This window comes from Carica papaya, chromosome 8 (assembly GCF_054855325.1).
Source record: "Carica papaya isolate Zhongbai chromosome 8, ASM5485532v1, whole genome shotgun sequence".
NCBI lineage: Eukaryota > Viridiplantae > Streptophyta > Magnoliopsida > Brassicales > Caricaceae > Carica > Carica papaya.
In genome coordinates this window covers 29,032,471-29,058,906 of record NC_142316.1, presented here as the reverse complement: position 1 = coordinate 29,058,906, position 26,436 = coordinate 29,032,471, and the positions used below count along the sequence as shown (strand labels likewise).

Genomic DNA, 26,436 nt, shown 5'->3' with positions numbered 1-26,436 from the left:
ACCTTTATCTCCGTGACGGTGAGATATCGTGATGTCCTTACTGGGCTAGTGTAGCTCATTCCTTATTTAATCATTTCAGATCGGAAAGACATTGTTCCCGAGCCCGTTCCGCAAGAAGACGACGAAGGGGACGCCTAAAGACTCCAAAGTCATATTCATAATTTACTTTCGAATTTCTCTTTTAGTTAGTTTGATCTTTTATATTTTGAGCACGTTTTTGGTTTTAGTGTAAAGGATGTTAATCGAATTTTGACTTCGCTTCCGCATTTGATATTTTTAATATACATTCCATTTTAAATTTCCGGAACCGTTACATATATATATATATAATTAATCTATATCCCATTTTCTCTTTTTATTTTATTTTTCAGATCAATCGAAGTAAACTATCTATGTTCTATTAACTTTAATTTTAAATTAGAAATTTGAAAATAAACTGTTTAACCAAACTGATTTCATTAATCAACTGGGTTATTTCCATTTTTTTTAGTTTACACTGAATAAGACACAGACCTTCATTTTGAAAGCTTGATTTTGATAAAATTATCTAAGTCATAACTTTCCCATGGTTGTTCTTCCCAATATTCTCCTGAACTAGAAAAAGAGCCATCTTTCTCAAGATAAATTGGCTGATAATAGCAGTTATCAGCTACCATCTTGATTTGATTTTTTATATATTTATCAGAAATTTTGGCACTAATTTAGCTCTAAGTTGATGAGAAATTATTTTAAATTAATATTTCATATATATTTCTGTTGAAAGGACAACTTAATAAGTCTTATATATTTGGATAAAAAGAATTTCATGTACTCATTGGATTGAATTTCTTTTTTATTGTGCAAGTTTTTTTCACGTGGCTTTTAGCCCAACAAAGAAAACAGTGTTGTTATCCAGTCAAAGTCAATTTGAAAATGAAATATGTTTTTGTCAGTAATGAAAATTAGTTCACAACTTCATATTTTATTTATCTTTTATTCAATTTTATAAACTGACTACTCCATCATATAGCTGTCAAATTTTCTTTTCCTCAAGCAAAGACTAACCACTCAGAAATTGAGTGACAAGTTGTAGCGCCTTTGTTTTTGCCTCAGCTTCATCTCTTTCTTCAATCTTAAGGTGTAAGAAATTAAGGACATCGTGTTATTGGATCAACCATTTTACAAGCTATAAACATGTATATATATACGTATACTTTCTGTAAATTTCTTTTGAAGATTACTTCAATTAAATTTTTCTGAATCAAGGCTGCACTATAGAGAACAGTTGAAGAAGGATACAGAGGTGAGAGAATTGGAAAGAACCTTTTGGTTTCTGTGTTTTCTTGTTTTGGATTGAGGAAGTGAAAGCATGCTTCGGGTCAAGCAGGAAGAAGAGAGCAGAAGATCCAAGAAAAGATGGAGAAGAGAGTTCATCAGTAAAAAGCTTAGCCTCTTTGGAATGCTCTTTAAAATCAAGAACATAAAATGTTATGATTTTAAATTGGATTATGTTTTTCTTTTACTTATTAAGCGATTGTATTATCATTAATTTGAATATCTCACTTGATCAATGAAATATATGAAATTTTGAATATATTACTCCCATCATCTTTATTATCATCCCATTTAATTAACCTTTGATGAATCTTGGTTGTTTCGTCCCATGCATTTACGTCAGGTGATTGATATTTGAGAGCCATGCAAACAGAAATAAATAGTTTACGTGAATATTCACAATTTTTTTAAATTGATGCAGCTTGAAGATACAACTTACTTCCACACACATACGTACATATATATAAATATGATTAAGATCATGACCTGTAAATTAATAATGGTAAATCAAGACAAGCCATAAGAACCATTATAATATTATTTGAGAACATATGAGGTTGATTCGCCATATATCAGACGCATGCACTACAGCTTCCATAAACATATAGACGTATATTCAGATGAGCAAGATCTCCATTGAACTCAACACAGGAGGTCCAATAGCCTCTCTTCTATTCTTGATGTCTCCAAGCCGATTCGGGAGTTAATTGCCTGCAAAGTATTACTTTCATAATTTAATTTTCTCTGAAAATTTAATTAATCGCGTTTTGTTATATTATTAACAAAAAAATATAGAAAAAGAAAAAACAGCAAAAATAAAAGACCAAAATATAAATTGTTTAAATAATTACGTTTTAAATATATATACACACATACGTGCAATGGGTAATAAATAAATATTTTGATAATCCATACTTTGATTTTATTTAAAACCTCAAATTAGTTTAGGTAAAAGAAAAAGAAAAATTTTTGGGAAAACCCCAAATTAAAATCCTAAATCTAATTTCTCCAAAAACTCAGCCTTCCAGATCAAACTCAAATAAAAGTTTTGTTTTAAATCAAAAACCATGAGGCCCCAGGGAGGACGGAACAGACCCAGCCCAGGCCACCCCATTCCCTTCACATAATCTTCTTGAAAAGTCACCGTTTTGGAGAAGTATTTTTTCTGAATCCTTTAAATTTATCCATTCTGCTTCGTCGACCGAGTGAGAGGGAGGAAAGGATTAGATAAACCAAGATGAACGTCCATACGTATATGTAATTAATACGACGAAGATTTAGTGTATACACACACACATGTTATTCGACAAGCTAGCAATATATATATATATATATATACCTGGGAGTGTATGACATATATGGTTCTGTGTCCTACAATATTGTGGAGAGCAATATTTGAGACTTGAGCACCTTCTTCCTGGAGAATACTGATAACTTCATGTAACATGAACGTCTTGTTGGTACCACTAATTATATTCACTTCCAGAGAACACTGATTCCGACTCGTTAACTTCACCACCGCTCTAATTTCCTCGCCCGTACGATCACCATTGCCTCCTCCTAATAACTTCAATACTTGATTCCTCTCGTCATTTGCTGCTTTAATTCTTTCCTTCAATTGGTTTATGTAATTAGCTGCTTCACCTATCAACTCGTACACTGTCACCTACATATATATTTATACCCATAAACATATATAAAATGTTACTAACACATGCATCATGAAACTAATCCTACATATATATATATATATATATATAGAGAGAGAGAGAGAGAGAGAGAGAGAACCCTGGTGGGTTGAGGAGGAAGGAGAGAAACAAGGGTGCTGCAGAGTTCTCTCATTCGCAGTCTCCTATTTCTTTCTTGTATATTTCGATGTTGTCTAGACGAGCTTGCTCTCTCCATTGTTATCTTTTTCCTATCATTAACATATACACACTGACATGAATTCTTATATTTACATATATATATATATATATATATATATACGCACACATAAGTATCTAGTTTGAGTAACAGTATAGATTGTAAAGAAATCTGGAAGATGGACAGAGATAACGAAGAAAAAGACGAGCAGTATGAACATAACCGGATCACAATTGACTCTTTTTCCTTTCAAATGGATCGTGACAAGCACCCCTTTATTTTTTCTTAAAGGTTACGGAAATTTTTTCGAAATTTATTTAATAACTATTTCTTAATAAACATTACGTTTACAATACATATACATACATATATATTATGTCATACATGCGATAAACGAAATTTAAATAAGTACTTTATGGCACTATAACTGTATATGTTTTTACTCTTCAAATATCAACTTCTCTAATTTGTAATAATTTTTTTATTGAAAATTTTTATACTTATCATTAATACTTCATCTATACTTCCATAGATGTATACTTCCATAACTCATGATCTATACTTTTACCAAACAGGTTATGCCTTCTAACTTTTTAATCAAGAAATAATTAATTTAATTTTATAAAATTTAAATATATTATAATTATAGGTGTCCAATGGTTAGGAATATGTTGATGTGGTTTGAATTTGGAGGATATCTTATCTTTATTTTAGGGCATAATTTATGTTTATTCTAGTAGATATTTATGTGTATCTTGGAAATATTTTATATTTATCGTAAAAAATATTTATGTATATCCTGTAAAATTTGTGTGAGAAAAAATCTCTTAATCTCTCTAGTTAAGAGTGTGTGACCCTATTAATGATATACTCTTTTTTAATCATAGTGAAAAACTTTCTTGTCGATCTTGTTTATGGATGTAGGTACATTATCGAATCATATTAAATCTTATGTTATTCTTTTTATATTTTTACTTTGTTGTGATTATACGTGGTTTAAGATTGATTTTCTTAACGAGTGGTATCAGAGCTCAGGCTAGTGAGAGAGAACCAGAAAACAAACCCATAAGAAGCTAAAAGGTCATCGTTGGATCTGTGCAGTTGAACAATCTCTGGTGCATCGGCGGTTGACAAAAAAGGGTAATGGGTTCAACTAATCTAAGAACCAGATTCATTTAAAAATACAGATCCACGTGCAGCTTGAATGAGAGGAGTGCGGCTTGGCAGCATGTAGAAGACGAATCAGCGCCATGAGAGGTCAAGATCTTAACAGACAACCGGAGAATATGCATGGCCTTACGTAATCTGCAAACTATCGATGTGCGAAGGCTGCATAAGGAGTCAAATTGGTGCGTAAATTGTTTTTCGACGAGATCTGTGTAGGTGCACGACCAAAAAGTCGAAGAAAGGAGACACGAGTGGCTGGAGAAGACGAACTAGCGAGGTGGTGGCTAGATTGCATAAAGCTCGATCTGGGGCGTTTTCTGGAACTTTTTGTCGTGATTTCACCAAATCCATCCCAAATCTGAGCGTGAGCAAGGTCTTGTCGTGATTCATAGTAGTTTTACAATGGCGCGTGGTGATCAGCAGTGATGTGTGGATTTTCGGTGACAACATATTCATTGATGCATGATGGCTCATGGGGTGCTCTCGTGGTTGCACATAGTGACTTTTTATGCAGTAGTATTTCGCTGTGAATGGTTCTTTGCTTCTGACAGTGGTATTTCTCTTTATTTATTTTTTGGTGCATAGTATAGGGATTCGATATGACATACACAAAATATAAGATAAAAAAATTTGATGGTGGAATGAGTTTCAGTTTGTAAAAAATTAGAATGAGTTCATTCATAATATTAGCTCATTCATAATATTACAAGATTTATGGGGGGCAATTGAAGAATAGTTTTCTGAGGGTATGAGAGAGTCAAATAATGCAAATATACAAAATAGAACCTTATGTACAATATTCATGAGTGTGACTGATAATGTTCTGCAAAAAATTACTGGAGAGATTTCAACTTCAGCTATATAGAAGAAATTAAAAGAGTTATACTCTGTAAAATCACTAACAAACCATCTTTACTTGAATAAAATATTGTACAATATGAGAATAAGTGAATGCACGCTCATTAAACAACATCTTGATAAATTTAATTCAATAATTATGAACTTAAGTAATATAGATATTAAGATTGATAATGAGTATCAAACATTGATTGTATTGTATGCACTACCATGTTCTTATGTTACTTTTGTTGATAATCTACTGTGTGGGAAGATTAATATTTAATTGGATGATATTAGTAATGTACAAAAATCAAAAGAGTTGAAAAAGAACTTTCAGGAGTATAGAATAGAATGAAAATGTTTGGTAAGCAGGGAAATAGCATAGATAAATGTCAAATCAAAATATAGAGGTAAAAAAAAATTGTTTTGAGTGCAGGAAGCAGGGTTACTTTATTAGAAATTGTTTTAGGCTAAAAAAAATAAAAGAATTAGGAGAGTTATGCTAATATAGGCAACAGAAATAACTCTGATGATAGTGATAGCAGTATAACTGAAGAAGTTTTATCTATGGTTTAGATCATAGAAAGAATTTTTTTGATTTTTTATTTTGGTGTTATGTTCCATATATGTCCACATAAACATTGATTTGTTACCTACAGATAGATGAGTGATAATGTGTACACAGAAGATGATATTCTGTTAATTGTAATTGGGATTGGTACTATCAAATTAAGAATATCAAATAATGTTGTTAGAATTATTGAGTGTTAACATGTTTCTCATATGAAGAAGAATATAATTTCTCTTTCTACACTGATGTCTCAGGGTTATAGTTACCATATAGAGAAATGTGTCCTCAAAGTGTATAAAGACTCTAAAGTGCTCACGAAAAATAGTTTGGAATCTAGATTATATATTGTCTAGGGGAGTGCAGTTTCAAGGGAAGCTGATGTATCATCAAGGAGCAGTAATCATAATCAGTTGTAGCATCTACGTCTGGATCATATGAGTGATAAGGGGTTATCTGTTTTAAGCAGACATAGTTTATTGAGAGGGTATAAAGGAGGAACCATGAGTTTTTGTGAGCACTGTGTTTAACAAGCAGACCCGAGTGAAGTTCAACAAAAAAGCAATTATAAGACCATAGGTAAGTTAAATTATTTTCATTCTAAGTTGTGGGGTCCATACAAAATTCCCTCCATAAGTGGTGACAGGTATTTTATGACTTTGGTTGATGATTACTTTTAAAAGATTTAGGTGTATTTTCTGAAGTATAAGGAGAAGTCATTTTCAACATTTATCAAATAGAAAACCATTATTGAGAAACAAACATAAAGAAATATCATGTGTCTTAAAATTGACAATGGATTAAAATTTTGCAATCATATGTTTGATGATTTCTATAGTATATAAGACATAATATAGTGAGACACCACACTTATATTGGGACACCGCAGTAGAATGATATTACAGAATACGTGAATATGATGCTTTATGATAGAACACAGAGTATGTTGTCTCATTCATATTTGGGACATGAATTTTGGACTGAGGCTATGAACATTGTATGTTACTTAGTTAATAGATCTCTCTGTTCACAACTATTGAGTGCAAAACTACTTTTAAGGTACGGTTTGGTTCATCTATTGATTACTCTCAGTTGAAAATATTTGGTTGTCCTGCTTATACTCACGTGAGAGATGGTAAGCTTGAGTCGAGGGTACTGAAGTATATATTTCTAGGGTATGCATTTGGATAAAAATGTTACAAGTTATGGTAATGTGATTCGAAGTCTCCAAGATTGATTATCAGTAGAAATATGATATTTAATGAGTTTGCTTCACAAAACAATAAGAAGGAAAAGACAATAGCATATTCATATCACAGTATTAGAAAACAAGTAGAGATAGAAGTTCAGTCCAATAATCCAAAAAATGAAGTGCAAGTTTTTAATGAAGAATGTGGTAGTGTACATGATCAACAACAATTATATAATATTGCAACCGGTAAGAGGAGAAGACAAATCAGACCACCATAAAAGTATGAGAATCTAGTTGCATATGCTTTGTCTTGTGCAAAGACTGTTGATTTGCTAATTGACAATAAAGAGAATTCAAGCCAATTAGAAAATTTATTGATGTCGTTTGAATTTTGGGAATATCTTATTTATATTATAGAAAATAATTTATATTTATCTTAGTAGATATTTATATATAACTTGAAGATATTTTATATTTATATTGAAAAATATTTTATGTATATCATGAGAAAATTTGTAGAAGAAAAACTCTCGTAGTCTTTCTAGTTAAGGACGTGTGACCCTATTAGTGGTGTACTACTCTCTTTTGATTATAATTAAAAAAAAATTATTGGTTTTGCCCGTTAATGTAGATATATTGTCGAATCACGTTAAATATTATATTATTCTTTTTCTGTTTTTACTTTATCGTGATTGTGCGCAGTTTAGGGATTAATTTCTCTAACAGAAGCAAATCAGACTAAATAATTAAGACTAAAAATTGAAAAATAATTTGTCCTAAAAACCAAGTTGAAATTAATTGAAATATTTTCTCTTTTATAATATGTTTTAATAATAAAACTTAAACTAGCAAAAATTTTACTACCACTAAATTGGAGGAAGGAACTCACATCCATATGGAATATTAAGTTCAATTGACAGGGTTAATTTTAGAATTTGTACACTGCATTTATTTTACAGAACAAAAATCTATACATTTTGAATAAAGTTTGAAGGACTTTTATACAATCATTTTTTAGTAATTGAACAGTAAATAAAGTTATAAGTTGTGTCTTGTATAACGATTATGAATATAAACATTATAAATCTAACTTGGTAAATTAAATTTTTTAGATTAATAAAATAAAAAGTTTTAATTTTTAGATAGATTCAAAATCAGAAAAAAATAATTTTAAAAAATAGGTTGTTATTATTGATTAGATGTTTTCTATTTACATATACACGAATGCATACACATATTGCTTATATATATGTATAAGCTGGCGGAAATTTCAAAAGTAAAACAGTGTATTATTGCATGGTCAGAATCTCATTAATGCAGAATACCGAGTGTTTTGTTTTGATTTGGAAGTAAAAGCACAAACAATTATTTGATGTTGACATGAGTAATCTGTACAGTGGATATCCCTGACCAAAAGTACTAAACCTTTTATCTTTGAATTATACCAGAGGAATATTTTAATTATTTAAATATAAAAAAATAATTTCTTTTAATCTCGTATTATTTATGTAGACAAAAAAATAAATAATAAAAAATCATTTATGAAATTAATTTGTTTAAGCACAGCATTAAAAACGGCAGATATATATATATATATATATAAATCTTTAGGATGGCCTTTTTTTGGGTTTCCCAAATGTTTGAAGGTCACTTTTTTCAAAGTTTGGAAACACTGGTTCTCCGATTGAAAAATTAAGTCAATGATTCTTTGGACATAATAAATCTGTTTGGCATAAATCAAGGACGAATATGGTGAAAATTACTAATTTAATATATTTCCAACCTGTACATATATATATATATATTGAATTAATCGCTAAAATTTAAGATTTAATCTTTATTATTTTTTTATTGTAATTTAATTTTCAACATTTTGAATTTGTTTTAAAAGTTCAATTTTACGTACATGTACCAGCATAAACTATTAAAATAATTACATCATGTTGTGATGCTTAAAAAAATAGTTCTTTTTACATTTTAAAATAATAAAAAATTTCTTTAAAATATTTTTTATTTTATGTAAACATGATTTTTTTTTCTAATTTTCTTAATTACTTTAAAATTTAATTGAGGCACTTTCTAAAAGTTCTAATTTTTTATTAAAAAATAAATTAAAATTAAATTCTTTTTTAAAAATACAAAACTTAAGAAGGTTAAATTTTATTAAAAATACCAACAAATCAAATTATATTAAGGGTCGAACTTTATAAACTAATTCAATAATTTGTTTAAAATCTAACATGAAATAATATGGTTTTTTTTTTTTTTTTTTTGCAATTTATTTGAAACTTTAAATTCTTTAATAAAAAATAATGAAAATTCAATTTAAAATAATAATTAAAAAAAACATAATTTAATAAAAGTATCTTCCTGACTGATTATTCAACCAATTAATTTAAACATCGTCCAAGGCCGACGGCTTGGAGCATTCAACGGAGACTAACCGAATACATGTGGTACCTCTTCAATCACTTTCAAGTATTGTCTCTATTTTTAATCAAATATAAACCTTTTAAAATATAAATATAAATAAAAATAAAAAAACACGTATTTTACTGCTTTCATCCAGAGGAAACTCTCATCAAATGCTATTGGGCCAGCTACCCTCCCTCCTCCATCATGTTATTCATGCGCTGCTAACTGATTTCATCTGTAAATACATACATGCACTGTTACTCGAGGAACTGCTGGTCACATCTTAAGTCAACCCTCTTGATTGGTCATTTGATGTAATTTTGGATATAAACAAAGATGTCGGTCTTCAGAAAACATGCCACATGGAGAGAAAAAGTGCTTCCAACAGTACAAAGAAACAACCTCTACGAGTCAGTCAACAGAATACAGCCCAAAGGGTTTGCAACAAACAGACCTAACCCAAAACTTAAATACTGTTGATTCTGGCGATACAATAGGTGCAACTGTAAAATGGAAGAATGTAGCCAATAGCAGGCCTACAACACAAACTTACATATCAGATACAGACCAAAGATAAGCTTCCCTTTCTGTAGCCTGTTTTTGGTTCATCCTCAAGAACATCTTCTTCTCAAAACCTATACAAGTAGCAACAGAAAAAAAAAAAAAAAAAAAAAAAAAAAAAAAAAAAAGAAAGGAAACTGTCATTTCAATAGTACCATTACATATTAGAAAAAGTTCTCCATATCTTTAGTTTTCTATTGAGAGGCATAATAATGTTCCTACGATCAGTGATTCATCCCCACTATATAGTGCAAAAAAAAGATGACCAGGGGCATTAAGATAATTCCTTCACAACTGATGAAAAGTGTAAATAGAAAACGTCTAAACTGTACGACAGAAAGGGACAAACCATTACTGCGGTCAACCCCATCCCAGTGTCTTCCTGGTCTTATCCCATATCGGTTTGGAGCAGCATCTAAGCCTCTTTTTATCCAGCTATGGCTTGGAACATCCTGTGGAATTATGAACCCTGACTCCTTCATCTTCTCATTATCCCCCAGGTCTGGAAGAACAGCATCAGTGTGCTTTTTCTGCAATATGTGCAATAATATATGTTAGAAGTCCTAATCTCAACACTAAATCCACTGTTCACTTGTCCTAATTTGCAAAGCAATCAAGTGAATCAATTACCTTGACCAAATGTGCCATGGGATCACCCCATCTAACTCTCTCCTTCAGCATTTTGTCTAGTTCAGGGTCGTCCCTGAAAACAATCGTTGAAACTATAAATGCTATGAAAGGAAGATAAGCACCGATAATTAGTAGATACTAGGAAATGAAATCTCCTGAAAGACCAAACAATAATTATTTTTTTCTTAAAAAATATTTTTCTTAATTTAGAAATAAATAAGCTACTTTTCATTTTTCCTAAGAAAATCTTTTTTTAATTTAACGGTAAGACTAGCTTATAACCATGCCTTTCAATAAATCAAGCAAAATAATTTAATCGTCCTTCAGCATCACTATACTTACTTGGTCCGAGTAAATGGTTTGTCCCTCTCAAGTTCTAGCTCTTGCAACCTTGCTTCAGCTTCACGCTTTTGAGCCAGGCCCTTTCCCCATTCCAACTTCTCCTGAAAGAAAAGACATTATATGTTGTGTCGACTGAAAATTAACATTTTGAAGAAAAGGCTTTATTACCATTTTCCAATTAATTTTCCAAATTCTTCTTATATAACCTATTAGATACTTCACGAATGCTGAGACAAATCTTTGAGGTCTCACTTGAAGGTCATTACTGAATCATCAAAGTTTCTGTAACATCCTAAAAGGAGATACAAATAATGAAACTATAAACTCCAGATAACTTTAACGAGTGAGACAAAGAGACATAAAATTCACGTGATGATTATTGATGAAGAGGGTTATGCATGTATTTTTACAACACAGGATGTATGCCAAAAAGCACAAATCACCATTAAAAAAGAATTCAAACTGACTAAATTAAACAGATGATAGGATGAGAAATGATAACAGAAGAATGTGGTTTTAGTTTCCAATGGACAATCTCTTGCTGTAGTACCTATTGCAAATAACTGCAAGTCCAACCAATACATAAGCCAGATAAAAAGCCGTCAGTGGATTGTTAAACTTATCAATACTACTCTCAACTAATTAACCATAATGGTCGAAAAGCCATCACAGTTCACACAAGTTATGAGTTAACATACGGAAAAATCCAAATAAACATCATATTGGAAAGCCACCTACTTCACTGGTGCCCTTATAGTTTCCTGATTATGTTTCAGAAAAAAACTGAAACAATGGGAGTGAGAGGGGAAGTAATAATGACGGCAGTATCAACTAATGAACGGGAAAATAAGGCCATAAAACTAGAGAGTGCAGGGAATCCAAATGCCATCTGTAGAAGATAATCAGTAGGATTTCAGTAAGAGTACTTTATAGTTATAAGTATATATAGAAATTCTAGACATGTAATTTATAACCTCTAGCATCAGTAGTCATTTTCAACATGGTACCTTAGGCTTTTCTTCCTCCTTCTGATGTATTTTTAAGTAGTCCTCTTTAGATATGCGATGCCCTGAAACATTGAGCATCATCAACATGCGAGACAAATAAAACTATGCATGACATAAAAACTTAGAAGTCAGTAGAAAACAAGTTCTCCCTACCTTTAGTCTTATCACGAAACACAGGTTCAGCACCTTTTCCACTTAAATGAGGATCCATTGCTGAAAACCTACAAAAGGTGCAGACACAATTAAACAAGCAATTTAACCATAAATAATAAATACATAATGTGAGAAAAGCAGGCTCTATCTTCTTGCCTCCAAAATTTTCTTAAAAAAGGAAAAAAGAAATATCATCAACGTTTACATTAAAATTAAACATCTCAAGAATTAAAAATATAACAAACTAAATGGGTTAAGAAAAGGAGGCACTTCCATGTAAAATAAGTCACAAAGAGAAGCAAAATCTATATAAAAAATAATGGTTATTTCACCCACTTCTTGAGCCTGCACTGTGTAATATGCAAGAACATAGAATCTATGCAAGGAGCAACAACAACAGCAATCCTCCTAAACATAGACAATTTGATAAGGAATATACCCATTGTCATTTTATAAGTATGTTTACCTTGAAATTTCATCTTTCTTGGTTTTCAAAATTTCTTCACGGATATCACGGCCACTGATTAAACCAGTTCTACGAGGTTCGTTGGCAGAAGCTACACCAATTAATTCCTTTTCTCGTGGGGGTGAAAGAACTAGCTCATGGGAAGCGCGTTTATCATCTTGATATGAGGAATCATGACGCCGCCTACCAGAAGACAACTCAGTACTTTGGCCCATGGATTTTGCAGGCTCTAAATCATGTTTAGGCGAAGAAGCATGGTAGTGCTTCTGCCTCTGCCGTCGAGGCAGTATATAATTAGTCGGCACACTTTCATTCTCTTTTCTCTGTTTACGAGGCGGTAATAAATCAGAATCCAGACCAACAGAAATTACAGGTTCAAGTGAAGGAGAATCATAACGATTCTTCCGCTGCCGAGGAGGAGAGAAATCATCTTCATCTTTTCTTGGAAGTTTAAGTTGGTGTCCTGGAGATGGACTGTCAATCCGTGCCCTTGACCTACGTGGTGGAGAAATATCAGAATCTGAATGAATAGAAGGTGCACGTTTTCCATTTGGGTCAGGTGATGGTGTATGATGGTGTTTCCGTTGCCTTAGAGGTGACAAATCAACATCATCTCCACCACATCCCAAGGGCCTCAATCCTGGTTCTGGAGGAGGTGTGTCATTTCGAGACTTCTGCCTACGTGGTGGGGAGATATCAGAATTCATGTCATCAATATTTTTACGTTTAGGAGACAATGAAATCCATCCACTGCCATCCTCAGCAATAGCGTTATAAGCTCGCCTAGCTCTAAGTTGTTCCAGCCTCTTCATTCTTCGAACTTCAATGTCTTCATCAACTTGGGGCTTCTCATCTACCAAAAAACATTGCAATACAAATCCCACAAATCAATAAAACTCAAATAGAAATGAGAAACTATAAGTAGATGGACTCAAATCAAAGTTCTACCTGCTGAATCTTTGTCATTTTCTTCTTCATCAAGATTTATCGGTCTTTGCCAAACAGGATCTTCATCCACAACAAGAACACCGCTCGCATCTGGTTTGATTTTTGTCTTCCTTTTTTTCTTTTTATTTTCTTCTACATCAGTGCTTTCGTATCGTTTCAAATATTCTTTAAGAGAAGTGGTGCCTGAAGTTGATGCCACCATTCTTCAGCAAATTAAGTTCCTTCTGGATATCATGATTATCCAAGATGTTATTAGACGGAAATATGTATAAGAAGGATCAAAATAGGAGGCAACAAAAGAAGACATCAGAACATATAAATCTACAGGTTCTTGTTTTAACAGATTTCTGATGACTTGAAAAGGATAACACGCATCTAACTTTAAACTTGAAGTTGTCACAGGGGTGAGGCAGTGGCTCTCCATGAAATTTAATTTTTAGATACTTAAGTTTACAATACAAGTCTTATTAAATGTGGGATCAATCAACAAACACTCATCAGTTAAAAATAAAAAATTTAGGTCTACGATAGTACAAGGTAAGAAGAGATATTATCTCAAAAAAAAAAAAACAAGGTAATAAGAGATAAAGCACTCACTTTGTGGTCTAGACTAGTGAATGCAAGCATAAACTGCATGCATGTATTTATATCTAAACTATTGTGGAAATGTGAGTATAGAATTTGCATCAAATAACTAAATCCTAAATTTAGAAACCATATTTAGGAATATGAAGATTAAATACATAAAAGGAAACAAAATGGTTCACTTAGTTTACCAAAATCATGGCATTATTTGCACAGTGCAGGCCTTTGATCCACACAAAAACAGAGAGATAAATATTATGAAACCAAACTTAAATGAATCAACTAGCATCCACTCTCATGCAATATGGGTGTGACTTTTCTTGGCTCAATGATCTCGAGAACAAATCTCTTTATCAAAGTTAGAATGTATGCATTACATAGCCAAGTTCCTATACAAAAACGCATTCTCTTCACAAACATCAATCTGTTTTGCTATTGTAACAAATATAATCCCTATTCTGTTAATTACATTTAATCAAACTAAAAATAAAAATATAACTTGAATCATCTTATTATTATTATTGCTGCTGCTACTAAAATCACTATATTTTCTTTTTTTCTCTTCACTCTTAAAAAAATTAAGGATTGTTGCAACCATTGAATATTAATACGTTAAGATTTAAAATCATAAGTTTCGGGAGCTACTATTAATCTTATTAGAAGTAAAATCAAACACTAGACCATGTATTGGTCAATTTTAGAGAAAATTGGACTCCAAGAGTGGTCTTGAGAGGGGAAAATGTGAGGTAACCACCTAATAATTGTATAGGCTCATTGAATTTGACTAAAATTTTCTGTCTAAACTAAAATAAACTTGAAAAAAGAAACAAGTATTAAAAATTAAGCAACTCAAGGTGGATAACCCTAGGGCAGTCCATCAAAATCAGAAAGCAAGAAACAAAAAGGATAAGAATACACTTCCTGCCTATATATTGACCTAGAGACAAAACTTAAACTTCTACATTAGCGTGATCCTGATCATTTCCGTTCAAAGGCATGTGTCATGGTTCAGCTATCATTCTCATACTCAAGGCATATTGGAGGACCATAATAGCATGACAAGAGAATGCATTTGACAGAAACGGTATCCAGCCCACCAAATTGTTTCACACGCAACCAGAGAAAAAATGAATCCAAGCAATTCAAGGCCCTCCATGACAATACATGCACTTAAACATTTCTTCACTCCATGTTGACGAAACTAAAAGAATATAGGCCCAAGAAGAAGAAAACAAAATAAGTTAAATAAAGATGATAGAATTCAATTTGATTAATTCTTAACAAACAAATTGAGTTATTTGAAGGCAACCCTGGCTTGTAGTTAGCAGAAAATGAGCTCTTCAAATCCACAAAATATAAAAAACATCCTACAGGTTAGTTGACTTCCGAATTTAAAATATTATTTAGGCAGTCATCGGGCAAGGAAGCTTTAGGAAGATAAAAGGACATGATATATTGGCGTAATCAGGAGGAAGTGAATTAAACAGAAGCAGAACAGTCCCTCTTTAGGTCATGCTTTAGGTCTTTCATCATCGTTTACCAACTACCCTGTCTTCACAATAAACAAATTTCCATGAGCATGAAAGAGAATGCAAATCCTATACTGTACAGTATCTAAGTCAGTCAACTAAGATTATTATCAAATGAAAGACTTCACAAGCCTTCACGCAAAGGCCCCTCGGACATGGACTCTTAACACCGGAAATAACCATCTATTTGAAGAAACTCTCATCTTTTGGCAACAAAAGGAAATCAACAAATAAACACTTAAAATGAATTAAAGATCAGAAGCAAGTCATCCATTCTCAAAATTCATGAAGGGCTATGTTATAAAATTGAAATACAAGTTCAGAGACTTTACCAAATGAGTGAGGCCCCAAAGAATTTTTCCTTCCCTCCCTGAGCTTCTGTATATCTCAATCTCTGTTCCTTTTTTTTTTCTAGAAAATCCCTAGAAGAAAGAGAACCCGAATCCCTCGCCTTTCCTCTCAAGATCTCCCCCTCTCCGATTTCACCGAGGTATAACAGCCTTAAGAGCACCTTTGAAGCCCCTAAAACCCTCGGGGTTACCCTCTTCCTTGCTCCTTAATATCGCCTCTCTTTGCCGCTCGTTTCGCTCCCAAAGGATCTTTTCGGTTTTCTCCTTCCTGAATTGCCTCTTTGCGCTCCCTCTGGTTTCTCCCAAATCTCCTTTATAGCCTCATCCCTCCTCAGTTCCAGATTTCCGCGCCTTTCCCTTGTCGGTTTCTCCAACAGCTATTTCTCTAGCTGAGCTCGCTGGTCGATCAGCAAACCGCCTCTGCCTACTCGTCTTCTTCCTCAATACGACCAACTCTGGCCTCTGCTCGCGTCTCTCATTTTTCCTCTTTTCCTCTGTTTTCTCGATTAGAGAGTAAAATTCCTTCCAAACGCCGCCGTTTAAGACATGTTATTAGGCAAGAAGTTGGGCTTGGGTTTTTGTTATGTAAGTTTTAGGATTTATTTTATGCATTTGACAAACACCAAGAAAACTTATGTATAAGTTTCATAAGGTTATCTTGTTAAATTATGTATAGTTTTCATACTATTATTGAGTCAAATAGATATTAAATATGAATATAACATAAAAAATAGTATTTAAAATAAAAATATTTTATCTAATTTTATAATTTAAAATATGACAAAACGAGCTTTAGATAAAAAATTAAGAAAATAAAAAAAATAAATATAATATATTATTATAATTATTATATAGTAAATAAATTAAATATATGTAGTATATGTAAAAGTTCAAAATTTAAATAAAATAAATTTATATTTCTAAATGCGAAAATGAATAATAAAGTTAAGTTTTATATTTATTACACAGTAAATTGGGATGTCCAATAAAATTATAGAAATATCCCTTTTATATTAGTTTATAAAAAAAACAAACGATAATAAAAAAATAAATAAATAGATATTCTAAAGGTTAACCTCCATTAGCACTTGAAGGGAGTTCAAGATGTGAACTACTCACAATCCTCTTGTTGATTGGGATTTAGATCTTAATTTTCTTGATCTGAAATAGTTAATAAAATGATGAGTTACACTAACTCAGTAAAAATATCACACTAATCACTGATACGAAAAACCGAAAGTTGGTAAAAATAAAAAAATAACTAATAGAACTCTTATTTTAAGTAAATACATTTAACTTTAAAACTTTTTATTAGATACTTACCATTACAGTTTTTTTTTCAAAATCAACCTATGAAGACAAATAAACCATGTGACATTTCAATTTCATATATAGGATCAACAATCCTTCCTTTTTAACCTACTTATTAGGACCTTTGGGGGTCCATAGGGATATCCATCTACTAGTGGATGTAGTATCAAAATTTGACAATTAACCCAGCCGTTTTCATACCATGTCCAATAATGAGCGTAAAAAATACTATCACCTCGATACCATATCCAGTATAAAGGTGAACATATCTCTCAAAATCCTTCCGGTATGGGACTTCTCAGCTCCGTCCGACTCAAGTAATGTCCACGGTAGGGTTTTCTATATATCGGATCCGTCCACTATTTCTTAGGATACCCATTAAGCTTTCATTTATTTAGATTCTCCCCATCCAAACAACCACCAAAATATACAAACGTATCATTTCATATTCATTAATTAATTTAAACGGTATTTAAGCAAACGATATAGTTTATCATAACCAATAACCGAGTAATCAAATAACTAAATAAACAATACATGAGAAATTAAATAAACTAGATAATCGAAAAGACTATAGAAACTATCAATTTAGACATGCACAATATAGTAGTAAGTAATTTAGACAGTATAAAAAAATAAATAGGGAATCAAGATAAATATAAACTAATTGATTCTGATTTCACTAGTGACTTATAATATTTTTAGGATTTTTCTAATTTTTTACAAAACTCACAATTGTCAATTATGAATCCTTAATTTACCGTAATAGAGAATATGGTGAGAGATTTTTACTTGCATCGGTATTTCGAAACGTCATGTTATCTACTACGCTCCCTAACGGGTTTTAGATTTCTTAAATTTTTTCTACAGGAATTAAAATACTCGTTACGTATATAAAAATATTCAAAAAATCCAAAATCGGTATTGGAAACCTTTTCTGGCCAATTTTAGGGTTCTGGCACGGCAGTGCCGCCATGCTCTGACTCAGACTCCACTGGCCACGGTGGCAGTTTGCCTCAGTCTGGCCAATTTTGGCTAGTTTTGACCGATTTTAATCAGTTTTATACGTATCCCTGAAAAAAAATACGTTATGTGACCTTGGTTGGCCAAAAAATTGAAAGAAACCGAACCTACCAGCGGGGGGTCTCTAGGTGTAGCAGTTTCGCTAGTTCTATTTCGAGACAGGAGTTTTTTCTTCAGCTAACCTGCATAAAAAAAGACGGTGAACACTGTAGTAAAAAAATGTGTGAAACGGAAAAGGGAAATAGACTCATCGGAGGAGTTTTAGGGTTTCGACTGCGACAGCTCCGTCAGGCTTTGTCTGCAGTTTTCGACTTACTCGCGATCCATTTTGCTCCAGTATGGCCACAGAGAGACTTGGAATCAAATTTCGAACGGGAATGAGAAAATTTTATTTTTTTTGGCATTCGACGGTAACTCTGGTGTGGCGCTAGCTGGGGATTGGTCTCTTTCTTTAGCAGCTAGTTCTTCTTCTCCGATGAGGACATGTGCGGCTAGGGTTACGGTTCTTCTACGACGCGATGTTTAAATATCTATCCCACATCGATATGGAACGTCCGTGTGCACGAGACATGATTGGAACTGTTGGATCGCCAAGCATGCGGATCGCCCGTGTGGCCTCCCGCATGACGTCGTCGTTAGCGTGTTTTATCACGCGACGTGCTCTGACTCACCATGCTATTGACGTGGCCGCATTTTTGACAATAATGTTTTTACCCAATTTTTCAAATTTCTTTTTAAACACACCCATTTATTTATAATTTTACCCATTTTTTCGAAATTGATTCAAACTCATTCACAAATCCATATGTTCCAAAAATTTCATAAAAATAATAATAAAATTATTTTTAATACATCTTTCTTTTTATTAATATCAAATTATTCTGAACTAAATTTTGAGTCTGAATATTAAAATATATATTGATAATTAACACATGTAATTACTATAATACTAAAAAAGTTTACTTATTTTGTCCTTTCCCTTCAAAAATTTTTAATTTTAGAACTGAACTGAATAAATAAATTTTAAGCCACAATTAAATAAACCAGATAAACTGTTTAACCAAATTGATTTCATTAGTCAACTAGGTTATTTCCATTTTTTTTTTTTAGTTTACACTGAATAAGACACAGCCTTCATTTCGAAAGCTTTATTTTGATAAAATTATCTAAGTCATAACTTATATTTTTAGTTTATTTTGACATTTCATTTACTCATAACATTTTAAAAAACAATGAAGTTTTTAAAAAAAAAATAAGACAACCAACTTGTTAAATCCTAATTTATTTATAAATACGTAAAAGAAATTGACACAACATTAAATAACTTATAAACTCATGTTCAACCGAAAAAAAAAAAGGGTTAAAAGCCGAACACTTCACCTTCTCATGTTGAGACTCCATGGTTATTCTTTCCGATATTCTCCAGAACTGGAAAAAGAGCCATTTTTCTCAAGATAAATTGGCCGATAAGAGCAGTTATCAGCTACCATCTTGGTAAGTTTACACAATCAAGCTACACCAAAATAATTAGATACGGAAATCTATAAAACTGAGTGATACAAAACATGAATGTCGATTTCTTTCCAGAAATCTATTAACTCCTGGGAGAGAGAGAGATTCACAGAATGTCAGCCGAATTGCTTCAAAAGAAGATGATTAATTTTTTCTTTCAAAAAAAAGGAATGGAACAGTATCATTCTTTTCAGTTTCAGTCACCAACTGCATTTGCAAATTGAACAAACACGCTGCTGATGATTATCCGATTGGTATCTAGGGCAGAAGCTTGTAGGCCATGCTATAGAGGAGTTGCAAATCCTGACAACAAGATGTAAACTTAGCTTCATAAAAATAAGAACACTAAGCACTGAGCAGACCAATTATGAGTTAACACAAATTCAAGTCTAGCAAAAACTTCTATGATATACAATAATCTTAAATGCATAAACATCGAGTTCTCAACATTCACACCACCTGTAAATCTACATCCTTTAATCTTACGTGCTTTTGTCTATAGTTTCATAACTACAATTTGGTCTGAGATAAAATCAGACATCAAATATGAGACAAAAATGAAGAAAATATAAAATATTGCACAAAGAGAATAAGAATACATATTTGCAATAAGGGGCAGTATGACAGCTGTCTACTTTTTTTAGTATAATAATCTTCACATGGTCTTTTTCTTTCATTCCAGTGCACCAAAGCTTTGTCTTCTCTCAACCAAAAGGAAGTTAAAAAGAGTAATCGGAAATCTTAAGTCAGTAAGATAAAATGTACAGAAGCAAGGGTAATCCAGGAATGGTTTTGTAATACATTTCAAAATTGCATAGATCTCAAAAGACTAATCCACTAAGTCTAAAAGACTGATGTCTGCCTAAAAGATAGACATTGAGCCACACATGTCAACGTTCCCAAATTGAAATGTAGAATTGAACGATGAAGAAACAGAAAGATATCCTGAAACTCAAGTATGAACACGTGCGCTTCATTCAGTTCCTGGTGTAATAAACTGGAAATACCCTCTCTAAGACGTATGAGATCTGTTCATCATCTTCTGATACCCTCAAAACAGCTGGTTAAAAAATTGTCCTACTACCGCACTTCAATAAAAAGAAAAGCAAATGGAGAAAACTCCTAATAGCCCTCTCTCCAAAAGAGTGACTCCAGAAGGTCTTTAACATTTTTGCTACCATTGCATTTCCGGCCACGGTCATCAGCAGTGATGAAGGGTTCATAAATTATCCATTTTCTCCATTTCAGGAAAATCATAAGGTAAATCCACAAATATGTAGATAGTATTTTTCAGTAAATCATCATATGCTACTAATGTTATCTAACAAATTAGAAAGAAACTTGAGGAATACCTTCTGATAGACAACCCCAGTGTTGGTTGCTCAAAGAGAGCAAAGAAGTGAATAAGGCTGAGGCAGTAACAGAGTGCATTGGCATCAAAGATAGTGCACCAGCCAATTCTACAGGAAGCCTGAAACATCCACAGCACAACTCCCACGTTAGGCTTCTAACTTAGATCATTAATTATACAAAAGTAATCTCCTTTTTACTAAAAACCTACAAGATAAACTGTTTCAAAGTGTCATAAGTATACAAGGTTTTAATGTTCTATCCACAAAAGTAGCAAGTTTTACTATTAAAAATTCAATCTTTTTAGTAAAAATATATACATTTCATTAATTACGTAATACACAATGATTATAAGTCATAATAACAAATTGCATATTCTGACTCAAACGCATAACATCTTAGAAAATACCATCCATTAGTTGGATAGTTAAAACTCAATTACACACAAAGGAATAACTAGGAAAAAGCATCCATTAGTTAGACTAATAAACCGAAAAAAAAAATTAAAGAATAATGAGAGATGAGAGCCCATAAATCACAAATGGGCAACGATTATCTAGCTCCGTTTGATTTCTCACTAAATAAATACGAAACGGGTACTACAATTAGTATTCATCTATTTCCGTACATCAATAATCTAATTGGAAAATCGAAACCCATGAGCATGCCCACACGAAAACAGTGTGTATGTATAGACAGACATAAAGAAAAATAGACAAAATTTGAAGCTTACTTAGAGGGAGAGCATTTGCCAAGAGAGAAGCGAGAAGCCAAAGTGGGCTTAGAAGAAGCAAGTCCCGTCAACTTAGAAGCATTTGAAGGGAAAGTAGTTGTTGATGAACGGCTCAGAAGTACTCTTACAGAGGCAGAAGAAAATTGTATGGTTTTTCTCACACCGTTGGCCGCCATGTCCGACCTTTCTTCTTTGCCAAAATCCCTCCTTCCTGCCTCACTGGAATTACTGATACCAGTGAAAGCAAGGGTTTCGTACATGGGCCGGGCCAGACTCAACCCTAACATAGCCCAAATTACGAAACGTTTTTTTATTCAACCTTGGGGCCTGTTTCAAAATATAACAATTATTTCCTTTTCTTAATTGGGCTAAATTTTCAAGTTAAAATTTGAACTTTTTCGATGGATATAGTTTTTGTTTTAATTTTATGAATTAGAAATTTTCAATTTTTGGTTCGATGTTTAGTTTTCAAATATTAAAAAAATTCAGTTTCACCGAAAAACTGAAAGTTTTTTTAAAATAATTTGGAATTTATGAAATATTATTTTTCTTTTTCATAAAATATAAAATAAAATAGTTTGATTAAATAATATATACATGGCTAAGTGCGACTATAAATATTTAAATAAAAAAACAATTATGTATGGTAATAAATGAGTATAACTTATTATTAACATACTGTTTTTATTTTTCTATTTTTACTTAAAAAACATATTCAAAAATTAAAGTGTGTTAAATATATATATATATATATTTTTAAAAAAGAAGAGTTTAATTACACATGTGTTTGAATTATGTAACTTATGATTAGTTAAACTATGTAAATATTATTATCTAATAATCTGTAATAAAACATTTTATTGTTTTTACACGTATGTATTTTGGTTGGTCTGTAATGAAAAAAAGTGTGCTTATAAATAATAAGTCTGTCCTTTAGTTAATAAATAGGATTTAAACAAATCATTCTTCATTTAATAAATAAGTAATTAAGAATAAATTAATTTTTCTAAAGCAAGTAAAATTTTATAGTTGTTAGGTACATTTTTAGGATAAAAAAACTAGCACATTGGTTATATATTTTTCCCTTTTTGTTTGTCTACATTAAAAGGGGATTACGTTGCCGACCATATTTGTGTTTGGAGATATATATTATATTATATGATAGTGTGCATGTTGTATGTTGACAGCTAGTGGTGATAATTTTTATACTTTCTCAATAATATATTATTGAATGAATGTTATCCCTTAATAATTTTGGTTCACATTTAATTCATTATATATATTAATTAAATTAGGATTATTAAATATATTAAGTTTTGACAAATTTAAATATTTATGAGTGATGAAAATATTTTATGATAGATAAATTTTTTATTATACAAATTTAAAGTCTAATTTACTTTTTAATTTCACCAAAAAAAAAAATTATAGTTTAATTGGTTGACGATGTTTTTTTACCCACAGTGGTTAGAAAGGGTCTCCACTCCACCTTTTCCTTTATTTATTTTTTTTTATTTCCTCATTATTTCAGCATGTAAATCCAATTTGAGTTCCTCTTTATTCCACCTCCACTAATTTATTTCTTTTTTTAGGTTAAAAGTTGTAAATATTGAGGAAAAGAAAAGACACAAGAGTTCACAATAACAACATCCTTACATCCTTACGAATGACTTCTATAAATGATAGTTGGCACCCTATTTAACTAAATCGAGGGCTAAGATATTCTTCTCTCTTGAAATCCAGGTCTACGAGACATTGAAGCCCATAACATTGCTCTTAATGTCAATTAAAATATATTTAACATATCAATTAGAGATCTCCTTATTGTTAGGAAACAAGGTGATCGTCAGAACTAAGAGGATTTACATAATCAATGAACTTTGTCGAAGTAACGAAATTGTTATTAGATGCATCGTGCAAGATAGTAATTGCAAAGATGTTTTAGCTTCTAACCACAACATTACATGTAAATTTGAACTCTTCGATTGGATTGAGGTGTAAATCAAAGGATTTATAGGATTGATTACACAGAATAACTGTCAATATGTGAGAAAATTATTTTTTAAGAATAGAAATACATACATTGGACTTAGGAATTAGATTTTCACGTTTCTGCTTATTCCACCATACATATAGTAAATCCACCATGACTGTGGCATAAAGAAAAATATTTTTCAATATCCAACCCTGCTTTTTAGAGTATTATTGAAGATTAGCCGAATTTTCTATGCTTTATTTCACTTGGAGTCAGTCTTTAATATTTAGTTAATTTCTGTTATAGAATTAGAGTTAAAGATAATTTAAAAAGCTTCCCAATTGCAATAAAATTCAACATTATTTATGAAAATATTAAGAATGAAAATTCGGCTAAGAATATGAATTTTTTCTCCGTTGGGTTTCCTTCATCTTTTATGATTCCAACTCTCTCTAATTAATTAATTTCTTAAAGTAGAAAATTCTTTTGGACTCTAGAATGTCAATCCGAATCCAACATCCATGTTGCCACAATTTTTAGTCTCAAAAGGACTTTGAAAAGATAAAAATAGACTCTTTAAACTTGATTCTTGTAACAGCCCCGGAAAATATTAAAAAGAAATGAGTATTTAATCATATCGAATGCGGAAGCGAGATCAAAATTTCAGTTAACATCCCTTACACGAAAAACCAAAAACGTACTTAAAATATAAAAGGTTAAACTAACTAAGAAAGAAAACTCGAAAATAAACTATGCGTATGACTACAGAGTCTTTAGGCATCCCCTTCGTCGTCCTCCTGCGGAACGGGCTCGGGAACCATGTCTTCCTGATCTGAAATGGTTAATTAAGGAGTGAGCTACACTAGCCCAGTAAGAACATCACGATATCTCACCGTCACGGAGATAAAGGTGGGTAGAAAAACACAAAAAGACCAATGGAGCATAATTTACAACAAACTCGTTTATTAACATGAAAACCTTTACCATCCACTTACCTTGGTGGAATTTATGAAAACAATATGAGAAAAACAATAACATTATCATAATCATTGAATAATCTAAGCTGTAAAACATAACACTTATCACGCCTCTTGTAATTCAATCATTGTACAACATATCTTTTTCTCATTTATCAGCCTACTAGTATCCGTGGGGGTCCATAGGGGTTCCGCTACCCGTTAACCTTTAACATTCATAATCAGTTTCCAGGACCGTCCCCATACCCCGTCCGGTATGGGCGCCAAAACCATAAACCTCAATACCCCGTCCGGTATGAGGGTGAAACGGGCCGTCCCCATACCCCGTCCGGTATGGGCGCCAAAACCATAAAATCTCCATACCCCGTCCGGCATGTGAGACCACCATCCCGGTAGGGTTCCCTACGGACCCGGTCCGTCCACCATCTCCCAAGATATCTAGTCAGGCTGACCCCCATAATACAATTATCAGTCTACACAATCTTTCATTTTCCTTTTCCTCAATCAGCATCATCAATTCACATTTAAACAAGCAAATCGTAATTCATACCAAACAGACAACATACAGTATCAGTTTTTTTAGTCATTCAACCCACGATTAATAAAAACGTAGTATATGCACACAAATCTGTAAAATGAACACATCAAACCTCATTTTGCATTTAAAGCTGTAAACATGCCAAATAACAGTAAATCACCAGTCACACTAGACTCGGGCTCCATTAGCCACCTTAAGCAATTTCACACATTCGTTAATTCAAGAAATACCGTTTTATCATTTTGAACTTTAATACCGTGATAGGAAATAGGGTGAGGGGTCCTTACTTGTTTTCGGGATCCGAATACGATTCACAGTGCGCCTGCAGGCCGTCCCTAATTTTCCCTGAATTTTTCCCGGGAAACTGAAACACACTAACAGTACCTGCACGTGTTCCAAAAAAAATCCAAATTAGGCCCAGGGCCTCCTTCGGCCCAAATCGCAACTCCGGCACGGCGGCTCCGCCGTGCTCCGGCGACGGCGCCGCCGCTGACGGCGGCGAGTCGCCTCGGGTTGGCTGTTTTCGGCCGTTTTCGGCCGAATTCGGCCACGCTCGCATTGGTCCTTGTCAGAAAACAACCCTAGGGCCCTCGGGGGGCCAAAAAATCACGGAAAAACGGAGCTTACCGGCGGCGGCGCTCTCGGGTGCAGCGGCTCTCCGGCGAGGTTCGTGTTTTGGTGATTCGGCTCCGGTCAACCTGTAGAGAAAAGAATGGTGATCACGGTGATATAAAAATTGCATCGAACGGAGGCCGGGAAGGGCCTCGTCGGAGGCAAAAACCGAGAGGGGGCGCGGCGGCGCCGCTGGGCTTCGGCCGCGTATTCTGGCCGTTTGGCCGGGATTTCGGCCTCGATTTGGCCATAGGAGGAATCAGCGGGGAAAAACGAGTCGGGGGTATGAAATTTACCTCAATCGGCGGTCGGAAATTTCCCCAGTGCGGCGGCGAGTGGCGGCGGGTGGCGGCGGTCGGCCTCTGGTTCGTCTTCTCCGGCGAGCGGCTGGCGGCTAGGGTTTTTGGTCTGGTGTGGAGGTTCTATTTATAACCCCTTGCCTTTTGATCACAGCCGTTCATTTCGTTTTAAT

The 26,436-nt window shown here is 32.9% G+C and overlaps 3 protein-coding genes across 4 annotated transcripts; all 3 read right to left on the bottom strand.

Annotated features, from left to right (window-relative positions):
- Nucleotides 1–1,784: 1,784 nt before the first annotated feature.
- Nucleotides 1,785–3,324, bottom strand: LOC110813159 (transcription factor bHLH168-like). The gene is made up of 3 exons (XM_022040189.2): nt 3,103–3,324; nt 2,654–2,980; nt 1,785–2,025 (listed from the first exon to the last, which is right to left on the bottom strand). The coding sequence occupies exons 1-3, from the start codon at nt 3,217–3,219 to the stop codon at nt 1,957–1,959; spliced, it is 513 nt and encodes a 170-aa protein (XP_021895881.1). The 5' UTR covers nt 3,220–3,324; the 3' UTR covers nt 1,785–1,956.
- Nucleotides 3,325–9,725: 6,401 nt separating this feature from the next.
- On the bottom strand, nt 9,726–16,482 carry LOC110813123 (pre-mRNA-splicing factor of RES complex protein). 2 transcript variants are annotated; one of them, XM_022040140.2, is made up of 9 exons: nt 15,916–16,475; nt 13,470–13,693; nt 12,522–13,374; nt 12,056–12,123; nt 11,903–11,964; nt 10,896–10,996; nt 10,554–10,626; nt 10,273–10,453; nt 9,726–9,997 (listed from the first exon to the last, which is right to left on the bottom strand). In XM_022040140.2, exons 2-9 carry the CDS (start codon nt 13,669–13,671, stop codon nt 9,912–9,914), a joined length of 1,626 nt encoding a protein of 541 aa, XP_021895832.2. In that variant the 5' UTR covers nt 13,672–13,693; nt 15,916–16,475; the 3' UTR covers nt 9,726–9,911. The 2 variants fall into 2 exon arrangements, with proteins under 2 accessions (XP_021895832.2, XP_088065654.1); XM_088209528.1 differs by lacking the exons at nt 9,726–9,997; nt 10,273–10,453; nt 10,554–10,626; nt 10,896–10,996 and adding exons at nt 11,066–11,187; nt 11,634–11,784 and having other exon boundaries at nt 15,916–16,482.
- A 3,214-nt stretch (nt 16,483–19,696) lies between these two features.
- LOC148252782 (uncharacterized) lies at nt 19,697–22,087 on the bottom strand. Its single transcript, XM_088209962.1, has 3 exons — nt 21,863–22,087; nt 21,132–21,250; nt 19,697–20,082 (listed from the first exon to the last, which is right to left on the bottom strand). Exons 1-3 carry the CDS (start codon nt 22,036–22,038, stop codon nt 20,063–20,065), a joined length of 315 nt encoding a protein of 104 aa, XP_088066088.1. The 5' UTR covers nt 22,039–22,087; the 3' UTR covers nt 19,697–20,062.
- Between the last annotated feature and the right edge of the window lie 4,349 nt (nt 22,088–26,436).